At 55.0% G+C, this 20885-nt stretch overlaps 7 protein-coding genes across 7 annotated transcripts; 4 read left to right on the forward strand and 3 right to left on the reverse strand.

The window, feature by feature from the left end:
* Positions 1-324: 324 nt before the first annotated feature.
* LMH87_000415 (uncharacterized protein) lies at positions 325-2088 on the reverse strand (the record flags this gene model as incomplete). The annotated part of the gene is made up of 1 exon (XM_056198320.1): positions 325-2088. The coding sequence occupies one exon, from the start codon at positions 2086-2088 to the stop codon at positions 325-327; it is 1764 nt and encodes a 587-aa protein (XP_056055282.1).
* Positions 2089-4985: 2897 nt separating this feature from the next.
* LMH87_000416 (uncharacterized protein) lies at positions 4986-6195 on the forward strand (the record flags this gene model as incomplete). Its single annotated transcript, XM_056198321.1, has 3 exons — positions 4986-5222; positions 5291-5571; positions 5976-6195. The coding sequence occupies 3 exons, from the start codon at positions 4986-4988 to the stop codon at positions 6193-6195; spliced, it is 738 nt and encodes a 245-aa protein (XP_056055283.1).
* A 1816-nt stretch (positions 6196-8011) lies between these two features.
* Positions 8012-8590, forward strand: LMH87_000417 (uncharacterized protein; the record flags this gene model as incomplete). Its single annotated transcript, XM_056198324.1, has 1 exon — positions 8012-8590. One exon carries the CDS (start codon positions 8012-8014, stop codon positions 8588-8590), a length of 579 nt encoding a protein of 192 aa, XP_056055284.1.
* Positions 8591-9749: 1159 nt separating this feature from the next.
* Positions 9750-10519, reverse strand: LMH87_000418 (uncharacterized protein; the record flags this gene model as incomplete). Its single annotated transcript, XM_056198325.1, has 3 exons — positions 9750-9831; positions 9925-10077; positions 10179-10519. 3 exons carry the CDS (start codon positions 10517-10519, stop codon positions 9750-9752), a joined length of 576 nt encoding a protein of 191 aa, XP_056055285.1.
* A 4676-nt stretch (positions 10520-15195) lies between these two features.
* Positions 15196-16371, reverse strand: LMH87_000419 (uncharacterized protein; the record flags this gene model as incomplete). Its single annotated transcript, XM_056198326.1, has 1 exon — positions 15196-16371. One exon carries the CDS (start codon positions 16369-16371, stop codon positions 15196-15198), a length of 1176 nt encoding a protein of 391 aa, XP_056055286.1.
* Positions 16372-17623: 1252 nt separating this feature from the next.
* On the forward strand, positions 17624-19614 carry LMH87_000420 (uncharacterized protein; the record flags this gene model as incomplete). Its single annotated transcript, XM_056198327.1, has 2 exons — positions 17624-17797; positions 17872-19614. The coding sequence occupies 2 exons, from the start codon at positions 17624-17626 to the stop codon at positions 19612-19614; spliced, it is 1917 nt and encodes a 638-aa protein (XP_056055287.1).
* A 423-nt stretch (positions 19615-20037) lies between these two features.
* LMH87_000421 (uncharacterized protein) lies at positions 20038-20238 on the forward strand (the record flags this gene model as incomplete). The annotated part of the gene is made up of 1 exon (XM_056198328.1): positions 20038-20238. The coding sequence occupies one exon, from the start codon at positions 20038-20040 to the stop codon at positions 20236-20238; it is 201 nt and encodes a 66-aa protein (XP_056055288.1).
* Between the last annotated feature and the right edge of the window lie 647 nt (positions 20239-20885).

Here is a 20885-nt window from a genome sequence, read left to right on the forward strand (position 1 = left end):
GACTAGACAAGGATGGTACAGGCGAAATGATGGCCATGGCTCTAAAGTACCGAGATGCAGAGGATTTAATGCTGATAGATGCGCGAAGCGAGTTATTTCATTTTTTAGAGAGCGACATGCTGCATTATAACGCATGGCATATTTTTAGTTACTTTAATTCAACACATTGACCGGACAAATATTGGTTGCCAGAGACAATACATAGGCCCAGAATCTGCAAGCCCTGTCAAATGGTTCACCACTATGAGACGCTCAATTGAGAATACTTTCATAATTACTGCTTCATTCACGCTATCAACTCGGACAATAGCGGCATATAAACATTTACAGGCAAGTAAGAAGCCCAAACAGCGCAAGCACCGTCATGGAAGCTGCGACATACGAGCCGGAGCTGCTCGTTGGAGGGACCGTGCTGGTGTGCGACGCACCAGGGCTCTTGGGCGAGGCAGTCGCCGAACCGCCCGGCCCAGAGCAGGTCGTTGTTTGCGACACGGTGCCGTTGGGATGATGTCCTCCGGTAGTGCTGTTACCGCCGCCACCGCCGCCGCCCACCGTGGGAGCAGTACCATTGCCATGGCTGCCTTTGCCGTGCTGCTGCAAGCTGCACTTGCGGTCCTTGAAGAGCGTGGCCGTGTCCAGCACCGAGTCGTTCCTGCTGGCGATGAAGTCGTGCGTCATGTGCGTGCAGTTGTGAAACGTCAGCCTGCTCCACCCATACGTCGCGTTGTTGACGTCGAGCGCGAAGCGGCTGTAGCTCTGGCGCCTCGGCAGCAGGTCGTCCATGCCGTCGTAGTGGCCCGCGGCGCCGTTGGTAATGTACCACGGGGCCGCCGGGTTATCGAGCTCGCGCGGGTCGGCCTTGCCGTCGGCCAGGGGCGCCTGGCGCTCGTAGACGTGCGCGTGGCCGGAGAGGTACAGGTCGACGCCGTGCTGCAGGAAGAGCGGCTCAAAGACGTCCCTGCAGGACGAGCAGATGGTGCCCGTCTCGTTCTTCTTGCTCAGGTACCAGGGGCGGTGGCCGGCGACGACGACCCACGGCGTCTTGGCGCGGTCGACGGCGGCCAGGTCGGCCGCGAGCCAGTCGGCCTGCGCGTTGAGGGTGGCGTTGACGGGGCTGGCGCCCTCGTTGGCGTCGCCGCCAGTCTCGTCCGGGCCGAGGAAGCCGTGGCCGAGGTCCGTCTCGGTGTCGAGCTGGACAAAGTGCGCCATGCCGTGGTCGAAGCTGTACCAGAAGTTGCCGGTGCCGCCCGAGACGTCGCTCGGCATGCGGAAGTGGTTCTTGTAGCCGGTGAAGTTGGTCTGGCCGGGGGAGCAGATGCTCACGTCGTAGGTGATGTTGCGCGCCTTGTCCGTGGTGCCGCCGTTGTTGCAGTTGGCCTCGTGGTTGCCCGGGCCGACCATGTACGGCTTGCTTTCGGTGACGACGGCCATTTCGTCGTAAAAGTCGTTGAGGATGGCCTCGTAGACGGTGTGGCCGTCGGCGATGCTCGTGTTGGGCAGGAAGCCGGCAATCTGCTCCTTGAGCCAGTAGTCGGCGTAGGCAATGTCGCCCGGGTGCAGCATGAAATCCCAGCCGGCGCTCGTGCTGGCCAGCGAGTCGATGGTGTTCTTCTCGCCGGGCTTGAGGATGTTTTCCGGGCGCGCGCCCTTGCCGGCGTGGTCGGTGAGGCCCAGACGGCCCATGGTGCCGAGGTCAATGACCACGGCGACCGAGTACGGCTGCGCGTCGCCGGCGGCGCGTGCCGTCGTGAAGGTGAACGGCTCATGGCTGCCCTGCGGCAGCGGCGAGGGCAGGTAGTAGTACGTGGTGCCCGGCGCGAGGCCGGCGACGAGCACGTGGTTGTTGTAGGTGCTCGACGTCGGGTAGGTGATGGACGTGTCCGAGGACGCCGTGTTGTTGAGGTTGTCCTTGGAAAGACCCCATTTGACCTCGGGCCCTGCGACGTGCTCAAACGTGTTCCAGCTGACGACCATGCCGTCGTCGCCGTGGTACGCCAGGCGAATCTGGCCAGCGGCGTCCGGACCGCGGGGGCTCAGGGCGGCGGCGGCGCCACCGACGACAGCCGCGAGGATAGTGGCGGACTTCATGATGGCAGACTATGTTTTGCAAAACGAGCGGCGGATGAGTCTTGGCGAATCGAGGCCATCTCAGCCTGACCTTGGCACCTTTGTCCCTATATATGTACCATTCCCCCAGTATACCGTCGTCGAGCACGCCGCAGAAAAAAAAGATCAGCATGCAGCGAATCGTTAGCGTGCCCGTTTGGTAAGGGTTCTGGTACAATTCGGTCAACACTTTTCAGCTAGTCCATGAACCATCGGAAAACGGCACCCCACGTGGTCATTCAACTGGGTCGTAATTTGGTGACAATCTGAAAGGCTCGCGTGTTTCTCCATTTCTCAGATTTTGTTTCGTCTGCACGTGGTCTGCTAGCCTTGCGAGTGGTAAAACTCAGAAGGGACGACTCGTTTATAATATTAAAAAAAAAAAAAAAAAAAAAAAAAAAAAAAAAAAACCAACGCCCGTTCGCTAATGCCATCTATAAACAGCCATTGAAGGCTATCCTATTCGTATGAGAATAAAAAAAAATTTGTAAATAACTTACGCTCTGCCTGATATAGTCAAAGCCTTCAGTACCCAAAGCTTGAGGCTAGCTGGAGTAGCCATTGCTGGATGCTACCATGGCCTGGTATTGACCGGCGGTCTTTTTCACCTACACATGCGACACGCTACTCTTTCGAGTAAGCCAACCAGAACAGATTTGATCAGCCCGCCGAGCTACTTTTACCTTTATTCTTTTTCAATCCCTCTATAGACAGCGCTGAATATACGCAAACTTTCATTCGGGGCCATAAATGTTATGTCACCAACAAAGATTCGGAAGACATGAGAGATTGTGCCCAGTGTCCCAAAGACCCAGCCCCGAAGAAGAATCCAGATGGGTCCGATACTAACATTTGATAAGCGCTCATCGACAAATATTGCAAAACTGCTGGCTGTATGATATTTGGGTACTTTGAGGCCAAGGGAGATCCGTTCAAGGAGGCCGAAGCAGGTGCTGTTGGGATTTGCGACGCAACCTTCTCTGGGGTTTGTACGTGGCTTACGAGCATCGCACCTGATGTTGCCAAGGCCATGGACCTACCTTTCCACGATGATCCAGGTTCGAATGCCTGCGACTTCATTGACCCAGGTTAAAAAAGTCATAAACAGCTGTTCCAGAGTATCTTATGTTCAAAAATAATGAGTGAGCGCCCAACTTACTCTTGTACGACTGAAGAAAAGCTTTGTGATTGTAAAATATTGATAGGCTCTTACTTAGAGCTATTTGAGAAGTAATGTAAGTTATATTTCAACTTGCAACAACTTCTGAGTAAGAACTATAAGAGCTTGTAAATTATCACTTGATTTCTAGTCAACAGACTAGTACTAGCAAGGCTCAAAACAGGGCTTTCGTAAAGTTCTTTGTCTGCATGTATCCTTACGGCTGGCACCGCCCATGGAGTCTCTGACACAGGACGCCATATGATGAATGAAACATACGGCTATGATTATACGCGGGATCCCATTCGGGTGGAGGAAGAAGGGTCTGCAATCAACCAATTAAACTCCGGCGCAACAAAGGGCCCGAGACAAGCATGCAGCATAGAAAGCCGCATACGCCGCAGGCCCAGATGGCTGAAGACATATATGGAGATCCAGCAGGAACGGTAGGATATATCATTCGCAGGTGTTATAGGTCATAGAGAGGTTGCAAACGAAAAAGTAGTATCAAAGCGGATGGGGAAGCGGCCCAAGATTCCATGCAGGCCGCGACTGCGCTGAAGCACCACACTGCCGTCAGTTGTTTACTGGTCTGCAGTTTACCTTTGCTGTCTGTTAAAATAGTTGAATGCATGAAACAGATAGTTGCCTGCGAAAAGCTTGTGGGAGCTGAATACAAGTATGCAAGAATACGTATCCGTATCCATAAGTATGCGCCTGCATTTTATGTCGGCCTCTTCCTACTGGCTGAGTGGCCACGTCCGCATAATCCGAGCCCCGAAACTCATGAGGAGGAATTCATGCAGCAATAAAACGACGGGACCGCGTTTCCGGACAGCCGGCCGCTACCAGCCTACTATCCACGTTCACTGCAGACGCAGTACCCCCCGAATGGAAACATGGAGGAACTGCGGGCAGAGATAGAAAAGTGGCGTGTGCAGGATCATCACGGAAGCTACTCAAAAGCCCTGCTACTAGTATCTTGGCCACTCGTCATCCGATTACGGAGCGTCACAATCCCAGCTTTTGCTGATGTGTGTGGGCGAGCGAGCACTCATGCACTGCCAGCGGCTGTCATCGCCCATCATCCCACGCGTGCGTTGTTTCTATGCACGTCTGGCATAGCATACGTATTTTATTGAAGTTTGAGGCTTGTAATCATTGCCGCTCTGGTAGTGCCTGGCTTGTCCCACACATGGCTTTACACCGAATATCCTGCACGCCGGAAGAGAAATGGCAAGCTGTGTCTGCATGTGCATCGTATTAAACACACATAATAAGTAGCCATGGCCCATCAGGTCGTGGCCGCCGTTATACAGTTTATCATCTGCACATGCGATAACCAGATTACATACCGTCCTGCGCCATACATGCTTAGCATACTGGAGATGAAGCTCATAATCGCCTCGTCTTTGATCGCTTTCGTGTTAGGTATACAGTCAACACCTGGCCAGGCCGGTGTAGATCTCCGCTCTACCTGTACCCCGCATGTAGATGAAGAGACCACTTCTGGGTGTACAACGATCGACGACCAGAAGATCTATGCATTGCCGGACTATGCAACCTACGAATGGTTAGGTCTTGCCCAACTATATTTTAGTCTTTTACTCACCACAAGTACATATTTAGGTGGTATTTTGACGTGGTGTCAACGTCATCCGCGAATGAGTCCTTGGAGATGGAGTTTCATAAATTTACGCAGCCGGGCAGGTCCAGTCCGATGTTCCTAGCCGCCACCATCTCAGTCACGTTTGCCAACGGAACCAAGTTCAGCACGTGGATTAACGGTACCCAGACTTATGACTCCCCTATCCAGACCCAATCGGATCAAATCTGGGGAGACTGGTCGAGCACAGGCTTCACGTTCAGTGGCGCCGGTACGGATGGCTTGGCCAAGTACATAGTCGAGGGCTGTAATCCAGCCCGCGGCATCAGCGGATCAATGATCCTTGACTCGGTTCGTCCAAATACTTCTGGAGTGGTCCAGTAGTCGAAGTTGAATTGTCGGATTAATGTTTTCCTCAGATAGCTCCGGGACACTACCCGTGTGGCCCGGACAGAGCCGGTGAAACAGAAGTTCCCCTTCCTCCGGGCGGCGGGTGGTCCAACGTTGTACCCGGAGGTGCCGCCACTGTCAACTTCACTATCCACGGGAGCTGGCTATCATTCACTGGACTTGGATACCATGACCATAACTGGGGCAAGACCAAGATACCCAACCCCTTGAAGATATGGTACTGGGGCCATGCGCTGTTAGGACCGTATGTCCTTGTTTGGTTTGACGGTATCAACAGACTTGACAAGGAGTATGTATCTGGATATATTGCTCAAGACGGTGAAATTATTGGGACCACCTGCGACAGCGCAGTCTTCAAGGTTCGCCCGTACGGGCATAATAGTACATACCCACCCTCGCCAAATACAGGAAACCCAACTACTTTCTTCATCGACTATGACCTTGGGGATTGTGGGAGACTCTTGGCCAATTATACAACAACAAAAAATTTAGTGTTACGACCGGGGTATCACCGAGAAATTGGGCCGATTGTCGGGGGAATAGTTGGTGAGGAGGAATACAAAGGTACGGCAATGTGGGATGAGTTGAGGGTTGATCAGGCATCGCCGGAGCACTGGACCGATGTATAACTAGAAATGTTTACTAGGCTATATTTCTTTTGCTGTTTTCTATATGAAAAGACCCTTTGAATAGATTGATTCTGACCATCTTGGACTCTAATGAGCTTGTTCCTCCTAGCGAGGCTACTGAAGCTCACTTCCGCGGTGGTGACGCTGATCAAGTCTGTCACATCATCACCCCTCATGACGAGGACAAGTTCCGCGGTAATGATGCCGGCCAGGCCTGCCACATCATCACTCCTCACGATGAGGGATCTTCCAAGTCCACACCAAAAAAATACGAGAGACCATAGTAAGAAGAAAGAAATTAGTCGTAGAAAATAGCTATAATTGCTGGCAAGACAAAATACTACCGATGTTCCATGTTTGTAGTAATCCAAACCGAGGGCATGTAGTGCGACGCCACTACCTGTACATTATAATTGTCAGACATATCCAACACTGGCCAGATCGCCGATCTAGTAGCTGGAGTGACTGAGATTTAATTTAAAAAGATCGCGGTAAATGAAAAGTCAAGGGCTTGGCCAGTCATTTTGGTGCAACAGTCGCCTCCCAGCCATCGGGCTTCCCCGCTCGCGAAATGCCGCGGGGGATGTTCGAATGTAGCAGAATCCCCATTTCCAAACGACTCTTTTACAGTTCATTTTTCTTCTCAACCCTTTTAGCCTTTTGCAATTGCGCCGCCAACATGGCGAGCAAGCAAAGTCTTTGAGTAGTCTTCACCCCGAATGCGATGCAAGCCAAATTATTCTTGGTGGATCCAGCGCAGGAGGATAGTGCGCCGTCGTGACTGCTTTGCAACTTGCAGGCTCGGCGTCGTCTCAGCAAGCACAATGGCTACCGCCTCCCAAAGCGCTTTTTTTCATCTATTCGATGGTAGATATTGGGAGCGACAAGTGGGCGCAGAGCGTGTCTCTCCCGGACGCCGACATGGACGCGCCTGCAAAAGAGCATCTGCTGCAAGACATCCCAACGAGAATTGCGCAACAAATGATTAGCCTGGGCGAGGACCTTCCAAATCTGAAGAGGAGCTCCGGACAAGGGAGCGTTTGCCTCTGCTGTATTCAGTCATGGAATGAGGACTCTTGCTCGGTTACTTGACCGGGATACCTGGTTTTGCGCAGAAATGTACAAGCTCTGGGCTGGACAGCTTACTAGGGCCAGACTCGCATTTAACGCCACTGTTCCCGCTAAGCTGCGAATTCAGCTCTGCGTATCCGGCGACTGTCATTGTACACGGCACCGCAGACAGAGCGGTATCCTGTGCTGAGAGCGAGGCTCTGGTAGGCAAACTGCAAGCGGCTGGGGCTCCTGTGCGGTATTTCCCTGAGCCCGGCGCTGATCATGCCTTTGACTTGGGATGGGAAGAGCCAAACGAAACACTCACACGGGCTCTCCAGGCTTTGCAAGGGTCTCTCAACGTGAACAACCATTGACCGGCATTTCACACGCAAATTCTTATGGCTAAACGCGCGAATTCAATTTCTAATAAAAGGTTTATTTCCTTTCCACAAACATCTGGCAACTCGTTCTCCGGTGTAATTTCTGTTGCAGTGTTCACACTGTCGGAGTCGACGCCTCTGTCCATTTCTTCCTCCGTTGGCAGTGGCACGAAACAAAGCATAGTACAGGTAGCAGACACATTTGACCAAATCATGCATTAGTCACACGATAACTTTAACGCAACGCCTTGCAATGTCATCCAAGTACCTCACACGTTCATTAAATGGCCAGTCTTCAACCCCTGCACAGGTTCAATACAAGACCCAAACCCCAGGTCTCAACTGGTGATATGGCCGATGTTGAAATTTAATTATGCCCCGTTTCTAGATCAACAATCCTTCTTCCAGCTAAATTAGTGTACCCCGCGATGATGGCTGTGGTGCAGCGTCGCAGCCATAGCACCACCTGATGCGCTTATTGGGCGCCCCCACTTGCCCAACCAAGGTCCAGCTTGATCGACTCGACAGATCTCCAAACCCTGCACTCTACATCACCAAGCCGCAAGCCTCAGCGCCACCATCAGGCGAACTCTCCCTGCATGCCGGCCGCGTACCGACCTTGCTATTCTTGACGCTTGCCGTTTCGCGAAATTCGGCCTACATCCACATGGACGACGACACAGCTGCGGCCATGGCGGCCGCCATGGGATTCTCCTCGTTTGGCGCGCAGAACCCCCAGAGCAAAAAGCGCAAATACAACCCCAACAACGACGCCGTCGTTTCGATCGACCACGACGAGCGTCACGGCACCGGCGCAAATTCTGCGCCTGTCGGAGAGCGTCGCGCCCCACCTGCCAACGCGGACGAGATTGCCTTGGACGACGAAGACGACGGCGCAAACGCTGACGATGGCGCCGCCGCGCCAGGAGCAGTGGCAAGTGCTCCTGAAGATGCTGCTGCGGACCTGCCGCATGGAATCGGTGCTGGCGTAGCTGGGTTGCCTCAGCGCCCGGCCCCTGCCCAAGGTGGCTTTGCTGGCAATCGGCACCCGCGGGGTGGTGCATCGCGACAAGCCTCAGGCGACCATCATGGTACGAACAAGCTGTGGTACGTGGACTACTACGACCACTTTTCGAATGAGAACCCTTGGGCGAAACTTGAAGAGGCCGCAGGCTTGCAACCGATTTCGACATGGGTCCTTGTACACGTCAACAGGGACGAGGGTCACCGGACGCAAGCCGTCTGAAAATTTCAAATCGAACAAAAAAACGTCAAAAGGGATCAAACTGCCTTGAACAGATTGTATCACCATCTACCCTGTGGCTTCAACGTGTCGCCAGCACGATATATCATCACGTGATGAATTTCTTCTGTCGGCAATAACGATATACTTCAACGGCCCAACAAATCACCTGATTGGACGATCTGCTATTACTACTGGCACGAGTGGCTCACATCGTCTCTGCCCGGGTGGGACACATGGTTGGACTCGGACTACGGGGGGCGTGTCGCGGGGAGAGGCACACAGCGGTCGACAGCCTTCCTACGGGACGCTTTGTCGTCACTGGGCAAAGATCAAGGTATCAAAGCCTGCTATTTGCTAGGTGAGGTACAGATACAGAGAGCCGCCTATGGATTCAAACATCAACTATGCCTCCCGAATAGGAAAAGCGCACTACAAAGAAAGAAATGGTCCACCGCTCTGGCTTGCCGTCCCCTGTGCCCCCTCTTGCCTGCATTTCTAGCCTGCAGCCAGCCCTGCCCTGTGGTTGTGCAGCACCGGAGCGTCCCCGTGGAGGGTGAACTTTCTGGGGCAGGCTGCTTCCGGGGTCAATCGGGTCCAAGCCGCCTCGCCAGATCAGACTGTTGTGGCTGTCTCCGGGATAGACTGGCTTTGCCTACCACGAACCGGCTCGATCTGTTCAACGGCATCGAGATTGAATCGCCCGAGGAGATTACGCCGCCTGCAGCACCCCACAGTCGGCGAGCGGCCCGCAAGTGGCATATGCTGGCGGCAGACCCCTGGCCGTTCGGCTGGAGCCGATAAAGCAGCAAGAGATGGCGCGCCTAGATGCCTGCACGATTGCCGCGCAGCGCCTCAAATCTGACGTCTCTCTTCATTGAGCACACTGGCTTAGAGACGCTATTTCCATGCGTCGATTTTTTGTCGTAATATTTCTGGATTTTTTCCTCGGCTTGTACAAATTATTTACCGAGTTCCAAAATTGAAGTCTTTTGAGTCCTGTCCCAAAGATGCCGATTTTCCGTCCTATCGTAAAGTGTCGTAAAATAAAAAGAACGCTGCGCTTCCGTGTACATGGGAAATTGACAAATGAGAAAAATTCGCAAAGGGTCACAAAGGCCGTAAAAGAAAGATGCCAAAAAGGCCGGAGAGCTGGACTCTCCTAGCATTCGGGGGAGGGCAATCTGGCGCGTGCCTTGGCATATTCCTTGGGGTGCTTGCGGGCGGCTTTGGCATTGAGAGAACTGGGAATTGGAATTAGCCATGTTTGGCAAAAGAAGAAATGACGGCGAGAGGTTTTCTCTCTGTTGTTGCTGAACTGTGAGGAGTCGACTTACGAGACTTTCTTTTGCGTCCACTCGAGATCGCCGCGAACCTCGCGCGCATCCCGCATGCCCTCTTGGAAGCGTTCGCGGGTGCGAGCCAGACGAGCCTGGGCCTGCCTCTGCAGATCCACGAGCTCGCGGTGCTTGGCGTTGAGCTTGCCAGAACTAGCGTGCTTGTTAGCCTCGAAGCGGCTTCACGAAAGGCCAAAAAAAAAAAAAAAGTGGTGGTGTGGTGGGATAGTGTTGGCTTGAAAAAAAAGACTTACGTCTGCGCTTGGACCGCCATGCTGCGGTCGAGCGGGATCGGGTTGAAGGAGTGGGAGAAGCGATCCTGCATGTAATCCTGAAAGTCGACGCCGCTGGCGGAGCCGACGCTGTCAAACTCGGCGCCGATGCTGGAGGAGACGGCGCTGCCGGGCAGGTAGCTGGTGGCGGAGGCGCTGGAGAAGCCGGTGTGGGAGTACGAGGGCACGCCGGAGACGGAGGAGACGGAGTCGTCGCACTCGGGCGGCGACATGGAGTACTGGCTGTAGGCAGGGTACTGGTTGCCCTTGCCGGGGACGTGGATGGGCATGGAGTAGCCGGTGGTGTGGTAGTGTCCAGACATGATGTGACTGCGGTGTCTTGTAACGTTGTGTGTGGTGTATGCTCAAGATGGATTGGGGGTACTGTGTAAGGATGCCAAGGCAGAGGATTGCTGAGACTGGAAGATGGGCTGGGGATTTCTACAGAAGACGAGATATGAAAGGAAGAAGGAAGACGGACGGTCTCGAGGAAGACAACGGGCCCTTTTATACTTTTCCCGAGGGACTCGCCCCCCTGCTCTTGAACAACACCTGACAGCATCTATTCGCCAAGGACCGTTGGCAACGACCCGCTCCGGGAAGACAAGGACGGATACGATGGGTTGGTATCAGCAAAGAGAGGGCCGACGAGACGCCTCCACGGTGGTGGTGGCATCGGGACGGGGTGGGCCAGCGAGAGCAGTAGAGGATGTGATGGTGAGTGGGCCAATGGAAGGCGGCAATCAATTTATAAACGGGGTTCAGTTGCTAGTAATCCGGTGGCAATTGTTGAATGAGGAGGGTGTAAGTAAAATAAATAAACAAAAGTATCATGTCTATGGTGTTGGGTGTGGTGGATAGTCGTGATACGCGGGGCGTGTAGTGAGAGATTGGTGGAAAGGGTACAATGGCGTGGGACTATCTCTTGAAAGTACAAACAAAAGATGGCCCGAGTACAGGGACACTTGGGACCAACCATGGGGGACGAGATGGAGAATAGAAAAGGTCGAGTGCATATGCCGAAGGGGGAGGGAAAAAAAAGGTAGAGGAATAAGACGTGCGGAACCCGGTACCCCGGGTGTGGTGGAGAAATGGATGGGAACCAAAAGAGGACGAGCAAGCAGAGCAGAAGCGAAAGTTGATGACGGAAACACCAAGAAGAGGGCTGAGGGTCGGGAAGAAAAGCACACTAACGTTGACTAGCTGGCTGACATGGTGAGATTGGGATAGGTTGTTCGCGCCTGGCTTTGAACAAGCATGTACATGTGGCATTGGCAAGCCAATTGCGCTAGTCGTCAGTTGGGCAGGCAAATTGCCAAATGTCCGGGAAAGGAAAGCGTCTCAAGAAGAATTCAGAAGAAGGAAAAAAAAAAAAAGAATAATAACTAGTAAAACAAAGTAGTCGGGCTGGGTCAGAAAAAAAAAAAAAGAAAGAAAAAAGGTTCGAGGGGCCATGTGGCTTGCAGCCCAATCGCACGTCTCTCTGTCTGGTATTTTTCTGGTCAATCCACTCCACCACTTATATACCCCGCCGCCGGGCGACGCTCGCCCGCGGTGTGTCTGTCTGCCGTGTGTCTGTCTGTGTGTCGGTGTCTGTCCATGACGCCGGTCACACCATGGGAAAAATTCCGACTACCTCTTGTGTCATCCAATAGGGCTACACCAAGAAAAAAAGACCGTTCAGGGAAATGTGGTCGTGTACACTGACGGCCCGTCTGGGTCCGCCCCCCACCCCCCGAAGGTGTAAGTGAGCCCGCTGGATAACAAAAACGGGCATAATCGATCCCAGGTATTATCCAGACTATTTTATTTTATTTTATTTTAAATCAAATCATCTGAAAAATGAGCTTGATTGTGCAAAAAAAGCATGTCTCATGGTCGCTTTGCCGTAAAAGCCATGCAGACATGCCAGGCAAGGAGGCAACACGGTGGACGGTTTCCGAGCAATAGAACAAGCGCGGCCAACGCTAGCACACCACCCACCCCCATGCTCAAAAGGCATGAACCTGATTAAAGCAGCACCAGATGGACACTGCAGCGGGCCAACGCCAAAAGCCAAAGAAACCTACTTGTCCAGCGAGCAGGAGCCCGACGACTGTGCCCATTGGGCTGGCTGGTGCTGGCCCGACCCCGCTGGACGTGCATGCTTGGGCCCAGAGGGTGAGCCTTTTGGGCAGAGACGCAGGTCAATGGTACGGCCGATTCGGGGGAGGGGCAAAAAAAAAAAAAAGAACCGCAAAAGCTTGATGCGTTGTCAAGACGAGTGCCAGAGGATCCTCCGAGAAGAAAGCTTTGCCCCCAGGCGGGTGCAGAGAAGAAAGGGCTGATGTGCATGTATGCCGTGTGTGTGTGTGTCTCTATCTGTCTGTCTGTCTGCGCGGCACTCGAACCTTGCATATATTGCACAAAACGAACGCATGTACCTGGCTCGTCATCTCTGACTAGGACAACTGGTAGTCGTGGCCAACGGTAGTAATCCACGGCCTTGTAAGCTCGGCCTCTTCCTTCTTTTCCCTTGTCTCCCTGGAAAAAAGCCATGAGGAGGCTACTTTGGCCGCATTCCTCCTGCTTCCTGAACCTGCCCGTTCTAGTTGTCTTCCTCTTGCGCTAGCTCAAATGGGCACTTTTATGACTGTGTCGTCCTCGCCAACTCGTCCTGTGGCGATTTGCATCGACTTCTCTTCTTTGATGGGCGTGCTCTCACCCCTCCAACTCCCCCTCCAACTCCCCCTCCCTTCCATGATCCCTGCAAGCAGAGCGTGTCTTGTCCGATAAACCACCCAACCAGTTGCCAGCCTTGCGTGCCCTGGCTGGGCTGCCCACCACATCAACACCACCTCGCCCTTCTTTTTACTCAGTACCAGTGTGCCAGTCATGCCGCGGTCCTTTTCTTCTCCCCCAAAAAGTCTCTATTGGGGGGGAGAATTCGGAGATCCCGGCTGGGCCATGCGTACTTGTCACCCTTGCGATTGGTCTGTTTTCTCTCTCTCTCTCCCACTTCATGGCCTTTCTTCCACCCCATCACTTTTTGCCCCTCCCCCGCCAAGTCAACCCCCGTTAGTGACGTCTGTCTGCCCGTCTTTGTCTTGCACAATTGAAGGGGACCACCGAGACCGGCAGTCCTGCCAGTAGACACAGCCGAGGGCTTTGTGGTCCAATCATTCCGTGACTGCATCACCTGTCTTGCACTCAAAACAAGTTCGTTGCGGTGGGCTTCTCCATGTCATACAGACCGGCTCATTTCTCAACGGTGCAACGTCTGTTTGTGGAGTACAGCTGGGCTGAAGGGCGTGTGTGTGAGCCTCTCTCCATTGCTACTCCAAGCAGTGTATATAGTAAATTATGGGCTTGTTTCCTTCTAAGCAGCCAAATGAAAAACAAAATGTACAAGAAAAATGGCAAATGCTTCGCTGGCACATCATATCCCAATTCTTTATCCTGCTGTGCGTTTGGCTCGCGCGCTCTCTGTATAGTTGCACACCACACACGCCACCCCAAGAGGCGCCCTCACTAGCACCGACTAGCGTTCGCTAGATTGCCCGCCTTTTACGCACACCGCTCCCAAGGACCTGGGACTCAGGCCCCGAGAAAATGGTCCCAGGGTCGCCAAAATGGTGAGACCTTTGGGCAGCTGGAGGGGAGGGGTTGCAGCCGGGTTCTCATTTTCCTGACCATGAGTGAGGGGGGGGGGGGGGGGGGCTTAGTAGCCTGCGAAAAAGCAACATTCGGGATTACAAAGAGACGAGCGTTCGACAGCAACAAAGGCAAAAGAAAATGCCAGGGTGGCATGGGGGGAATGCAAATGCAGCAAAGATGACCTGCAGTTGAACAGTTCATCGAGCAGCAATACAAATGAGCTGCATGGCAAATGGGGGGGCTGCCCTGCGTTGTCCATGTCCATGTCAGCCAGAATGTATGTATGTGTATGTATGTGTGCGTTGTTTGCCCTCGTTCCGTGGGGTCAACTCTCTTGGGGGCCAGCACAGCACAGCGGGAGTAAGAAAAACAAAAGCGCCACGCAGAGGACAGCGCAGCAATGCTTCAAGCCATATCATTGCTCGCTTGTGTGACTTGTTATCAAGAGCATCTTGGACAATGGGGGCGGGCGGCGTAGCCCGGGCAGGCGTATAGTCAGGAGTGTCTTCTTGTGCGACGCTGGGAGATGCACTTGGCTTCGCGCATGCCGATGGCCGCTGGACACGGGCACGGCAGCCGTTGGCGGGGGCATGCAGGACAATCGGTACTTTTCTTCTTCTTCTCTTTTTTTTTTCCTCAGGGCATGTTTTTATTGTCATCCCTCGTAATCGATGCATATGCAATGCACCTTGTGCCGCCCTCTTGCACCGGCATTGTTCGCTGTGGACCGTTTCCCTCGTTCCATGCTACGCAAGTACGACATCGTGTTAACTCGCAGCATATGCACATGCCATGACAACGCAGCGGAAAACGGTGAGGGATAACTGGCTCGATCAGGTTCTCATGCGATGCACAAAGGCATCCGGCTTCATACCGGTACTCGCCCCGCGGTGCGAATCCCATGAGACCTTGACGGGTCTCATCACTGACCTCGTAGCAGGAAAGAAAAAGCACAAGAGACCGACGTAGCTTGAAAATGAGTTGCCATTTTCCTATCTAATGCAAAAATGGTATCTAGCCATGCCTTGTTGAAACAGGAAGAAAAGAACCGTAAACGCCAGCCATGCAGCGGGCAGGTCTCTCCCTTGCCCAGGGTTGATATTGCATCAGTCTTAGAGAGTCTCGAGTGGAGTGTCCGTCACAAAGAAAGTAAGAAAAGAAAACAAAAGACAAGAAAAGACAGAAAAAAAGAGAGACGAGTAATCGTCGCGTTCTATGAGGTCCCGAGGACGGCTTCGCGCCGTTACTCTCTCCATATTCAGATGCACATGTCCCCTCGAGTTTCTCGGCGATAGAGAAGAAGAGAAAAAAAAAAATACACGACACACGAGAAGAAAATCCATTGGTCAAGAAATCAAATTTCTTAGCCAAACACCTTGAGGAAGCCATAAATGCCCAGGCCACTCAGGACTGGAATCGTCAGGTTGTCGTCCCAGCCAAAGATATCCACCACCTCGCTTGCCGAGGCCACAACGCCCGAGACGAGCGACATGACACCCAGCGCCAGGGAGCCCGTGATGGACCAGGCCTCGCGGTTCTCCTCGCCCACTAGCGCCGCGGGCAGGGCCAGAACGTTCTTGAACATGAAGCCCTCGTCGCCGGGCATGGGCCCGAAGCGGGGCACCAGCCATCCGTAGAAGAAGACGGACGTGGCGACGCCGACGGCCAGCGCGGCGAGAGAGCCGGCGAGCGACTTGCCGCGGCGCAGGCGGATGGTGTAGCGGCCCCAGAGGCGGCCAAAGGTGCTGGCGGCCGTGTCGCACCAGCTGAGCAGCAGCACGCCCATGACGCCCACGTCCTTGGGCAGCGCGTACAGCACGCTCCACGCGCCGAGCAGGTACCAGATGACGCCGTTGTACCCGGCGTACTCGCTCTCGCGCATCAGCGCGCCCAGCGCCCGCACGTACAGCCGGTTGACCGACGCGAAGCGGTGCCGCAGGAAATCCGTCGCCGCCACGGGCACCAGCGCCGCCATCAGGTACGGCGCCACCGAGCTCGTCTGCGTGCCCGTCGTGTATAGCCACACGACGAAGAAGCCAATCGACACGTGCAGCGCCTTGCGCGGCACCTCGTGCTTGTGCACAAACGTCTTGAAGTGCCGATGGATCGGGATCAGGCCGAGCGGGCTCGGGCTGCGGCTGAAGTCGCGCCAGCTCCAGCCACCGCCGGCGGGCTGCGGCGGCGCGAGGAAGCCTCCGTTGAGCTGCGCAGGACCGGCCGCCGTCGTCGTCGTGGATTTGCCGTTGGGTGGCGAGGTCGGTGTCGGCTCGGCGATGCGCGGCGTCATGCGCGACAGCTTGTTGGGGTCGACGGGTGATCGGCTGCGGGTGCGCGACTTGCGCTTCCCGGGCGTGCTGTCGGCGTCGGACGACGAGTCCTGGGCGGCCGTCTGCGAAGTTTGCGGCGTGTTGCGGCGGCGCGCGCCGGAGCGGGTGCGCGGCGCCGTGTATTCATCCTCGACGTCGTCGGAAGGCTCGACCACGCGCGGTGGCGTGTCGGTGCTGGACGCGGCGGCGGCGGCTTTTTGGCGGAGCGACATGGCGAATGCGATGGGAGGCAGCGGCGAGCAGGCAAGAGGACCGGCGAGGATGCGTCGAAGCGTGGGAAATGACGACGGCCAGAGAGGTGGGCAGCACGTCGAGGTGTTGCTGCTGCTGCTGTTGTTGTTGTTGTTGGGAGGCTGGCGCGGAGGAGAGCGCGTGTTGCGGACGTCGTGGGAGTGCAGGGCAAAGAGTGACCAGGGCGGCGCCGTCGCGTGACGGGACGAAATAGTGTCGGGGCTAATGGAGGGCGTGATGATCGTGGTGGTATCGTCTCCAACGGTGGTGGGCGCCAGAGCTGACCGTGTGGAGGCAGAATTGCGGCAAAGGTCAAGAAACCTCTACTGCGTTCCGCTTGGGGGGGGGGAGAAGCTGTGAATAAGTACGCTTTGGGCTTTGAACAGACGGTCAGGAAATGACGGCAAGGTTTTTCTGGGCGTAAATCCTGTTGGCGCAAAAAGGTACCGGCTGGAAAAAAAGGTTGGGTTTGTGGAGAGAAGTAGACTTCGTGGCCGCAAGGTTTTCCCCTAATCCTAATCCTGGCTGGGCCAGCCTTCCGAAGGTACCGGATGACGGTGAGACCCGCCCCCAGCTTTGGCCAGGGTTGAAAGACATGTGACGGGAGAAGTGTTGGGATGCGAATATATCAATACAAAGCGTATTTACGAGTTCAAACAATCTTCTTCTTCTCCTTCTTAATTCAGTTATATTGGTAGATCCATAATTTACCTGCACACCAATGGCTCAACCTGCTACGTCAGAGTCCAGGTATCTAGGTACCTACATACATGGGTAGCTTGTGGTGGCAGCAAAGGTTGGCTTCTTAACGCAGACTCATACCAATATGCATGTCAAAGCTGAAGCCTGCAAAAATGCAAAGGAGATACAAACAGGACATAGGAGCAAGCAGATTATTTTTTTCCAACGTACGCTTTCCTCGAACCCGTTCCGATCGCAACCCCCTCTGCCCTCGTGAGCACTTGCAGCACCAAACATCTTCAGCGGAGCCCTGTATTTCAAAGACTCGCCCACTAAAGTAACCCTGCAGGCCTCTGTAGCGGTCCCCTGCAGTATGTGCATTTTCTCGGTCCGCACGTGCTGATAAGATAAAGATTTTTGGAAGATCGGCCGCCGTTGCAACTTTTTTTTGCACAGCGCGAAGAGTCGGCCGAGCCACCTCTGCCAATCTTTTGCAGCCTTTGCTTCTTGTTTTACTATTTTATTTTGTTGTCGGGAACTCAGCCTTTAAGCATGGCTCCTGGCAAGGTGCAAACAAAAAGGGACCCCCGGGCCTGGGACAGTCTGTCGCCAGGCCTCTCGCCTTGGATCCTGGATGCCGTCTCTGCCATGGGCTTTGCGCGGATGACGCCCGTGCAGGCCGCCACCATGCCGCACTTTCTCGGCAACAAGGACGTTGTCGTCGAGGTACGATGCCATTTACATTTTCCCACAAAAGAAAGAATTCAATTCCTCTACAAAATGCTAACCCTCTCTCCCAGGCCGTCACCGGCTCCGGCAAGACCCTCGCCTTTCTGCTGCCACTCGTCCAGCGCCTCCTCCGACAAGACGAGCCCACGAAGCGACACCACGTCGGCGCCATCATCGTCTCGCCGACCCGCGAGCTCGCCGCCCAGATCCACGCCGTCCTCCTCGCGCTCCTCGAGTTCCACCCGCCGTCGGCCGAGGTGCTGCCCTTTCTCGCCCAGGACGATGAGAAGCGGCCCGCCACCGCCGCGCCCGTCGTCGTCCCGCAGCTGCTCGTCGGCGGCACCACGACCCCCGCCCAGGACCTCAGCTACTTTATGCGCCACAGCCCCAACCTCCTCATCGCCTCGCCCGGCCGCCTCGTCGAGCTGCTGTCGTCGCCGCACGTGCACTGCCCCCAGTCCACCTTTGAGTCGCTCGTCCTCGACGAGGCCGACCGCCTGCTCGACCTCGGCTTCAAGCAGGACCTGCAGAACATCCTGGCTCACCTGCCCAAGCAGCGCCGCACGGGGCTCTTCAGCGCCAGCGTCAGCGAGGCGGTTAGTGAGATTATCCGCGTTGGTCTACGGAATCCCGTCAAGATTGAGGTCAAGGTCAAGATGAAGGACGGCGGCGGCGTTGTCGAGGATCGCAGAACACCCGCTAGCTTGCAAATGACCTACATGGTCCAGCCAGCCAGCCAGAAGCTGCCGGCTCTGGCACAATTACTACAAAAGCTGCCCATTACCCCACAAAGAAGCATCGTCTTCCTGTCTACCTGCGCCGCCGTCGACTACTTTCAACATACACTGCCCAAGATTCTGCCCCACGGCATAGCATTAGTACCGCTGCACGGGAAGCACCCAGCCAACGTTCGCGAAAAGAACTTTAAGAAATTCCTCAACTCTGTATCACCCACCCTTCTTCTCACAACCGATCTGGCCGCGCGCGGTCTCGATATCCCCCAAGTCGACCTCGTCGTCCAGGTCGACGCCCCCTCCGACCCGAAAGCCTTCATTCACCGCTGCGGCCGTGCCGGCCGCGCCGGCCGCAAGGGCCTTGCCGTCTTAATGCTGCATCCCGGCCGCGAGGAAGACTACGTGCGCTTCCTCGACGTCCGCAAGACGCCCATACACCCCCTCACGCGGCCCGCCGTCTCCGTCTCGGCGTCCGATGCGCAGGCAGCCACAGAGCAGTTCCGCAGCCTGCTGCGCGAGGACCGCGCCATCCACGACAAGGCGCAAAAGGCCTTTGTCAGCTGGGTGCGCAGCTACAACGGGCACCAGGCGACGTCCATCTTCCGCACTGCGGACCTCGACTGGGCGGACCTCGGCGCCGCCTGGGGCCTGCTGCGGCTACCGCGCATGCCGGAGCTCAAGAAGTGGACCGGTGATAAGCTGCTCGGCGTGACCGTGGACTGGGACAACTTTGCGTACAAGGAGAAGACACGGGAAAAGGCGCGCCTGGAGGCGCTGGCGGAGGAGCGCAGCGGCAAGGCCGCGGACAAGGCCGACGAGGCCAAGAAGAAGCGCAAGAACAACGCGGCGTGGAGCGGCCGCGCCGAGCAGGAGGAGGTGCGCGAGGAGCGGCGCGAGAAGCGCAGGAAGAAGCGCGACGCCGAGCGCGCGGCCAACATGACGGAGGAGGAGAAGAGCAAGGATGCGGAGCTGCAGGACCTGCTGCGCCAAGTGCGCGAGCAGAACCGCGTCAAGAGGGAGGCGGAAACGGCCAGCAAGGCCAAGGATAAGGAGGATTCCTTCGAGGGCTTTGATGATTAGTTGATGTATATAATGAAACAAAACGTATATACCCTTGATCGGCCGCAGGCTGTGATGCTATAGTGTTGAATGTCCCCCAATGTCAATGCTACCACAATTCACAATTGATACTACAAACGAGCGGTTTTATTTATGTTTTTCCGATACTTGCATTGCTTCTTGGAGACCAGGCGAGCATCGGTTGCTTTAGGAATCTCGCTTTATAGAAGCGACGCCAGGCTGCAAGAACAGCGACGAGGCTCCGTGGCGTTGGCTAGTCCGCCGTCACTCTCAGGCAGGGCGGCCCAGTCAAAGTCGCTTCTCTCATCTCGTCGCTTTTTCTTCTCCCCATGTACCATTCATCACAGAAAGTCGCGGGCGTGTTTTCCAAAGTATATTGCAATTCTTTTCTTGTTCCTTTCAAAAAAGAAGAAATCTTTTTGCATGCCGAAACGCGCCCTCCACATCCACGCCTTTGCGGCCAAGAACTGGATCCCCGAGCTCAACTTCACCACGGACCCCAGGCGCGACGAGGACCGCGCCAGGATGACGCTCAAGGTGCACAAGGGGCAGAAGTTTTGGGAAGTGTCGACGTGCGAGCTTTGCGTCGAGAGGAAGGCGGGTGTTCGGATAATGCGGGTGTGACAAGGCAGCTGCGAAGACGGAGCGGCTCGAGGCCAACGTGGGAAAGGGGGCCCACTGGCCGTCGAAACGATACTGGCAGGGATATAATGCGCCGCTCTTTGTATTGTTTATCACGGGTGTTCTCATGCATGTCAAGGAGTTGTCTGGGGGTCGTGATGTAGCTGCGGGCTGCGGGCTGGGGCTGCGCGGAGAAACGCTGTCGGGTAGGGTAGTTCACGTATCGACTAACCGCGGGGGGACGACTTGGCTTCTGGCCGGCTCTCAGGTACCCCTGCGATGACTGCGCCTTGTTTACTGAGCTGTGCCTGATTGGGTATGTTGACAGCTGCTGGTCGGAAAGTCGGCGCACTGGGGAGAAGTGTAAGCATCTCCTACGCAGACGTTGCTGTTGCCAAATCAAATTTTCTCACGAGTCAAATTGCCGGTTTTTTCTTCTCTTCTCAACACTGTGCAACTGATCGCGTACCCATATACTCATCAAACATTGCGGCGCGCAAAATATTTCAGTCACTCGTGCAGTTGTGAAAACAGCACTGTTTGTGACTCGCCTATAGAAATTCAGCCTGGAAGGACAAGCTTCTCTGGTAGCTGCCTTGTTGTTTCCTGTCAAAGCTCCAGGATAGCTTCAGCTACTTTTCATGCATTTC

This window comes from Akanthomyces muscarius, chromosome 6, assembly GCF_028009165.1.
Source record: "Akanthomyces muscarius strain Ve6 chromosome 6, whole genome shotgun sequence".
NCBI lineage: Eukaryota > Fungi > Ascomycota > Sordariomycetes > Hypocreales > Cordycipitaceae > Akanthomyces > Akanthomyces muscarius.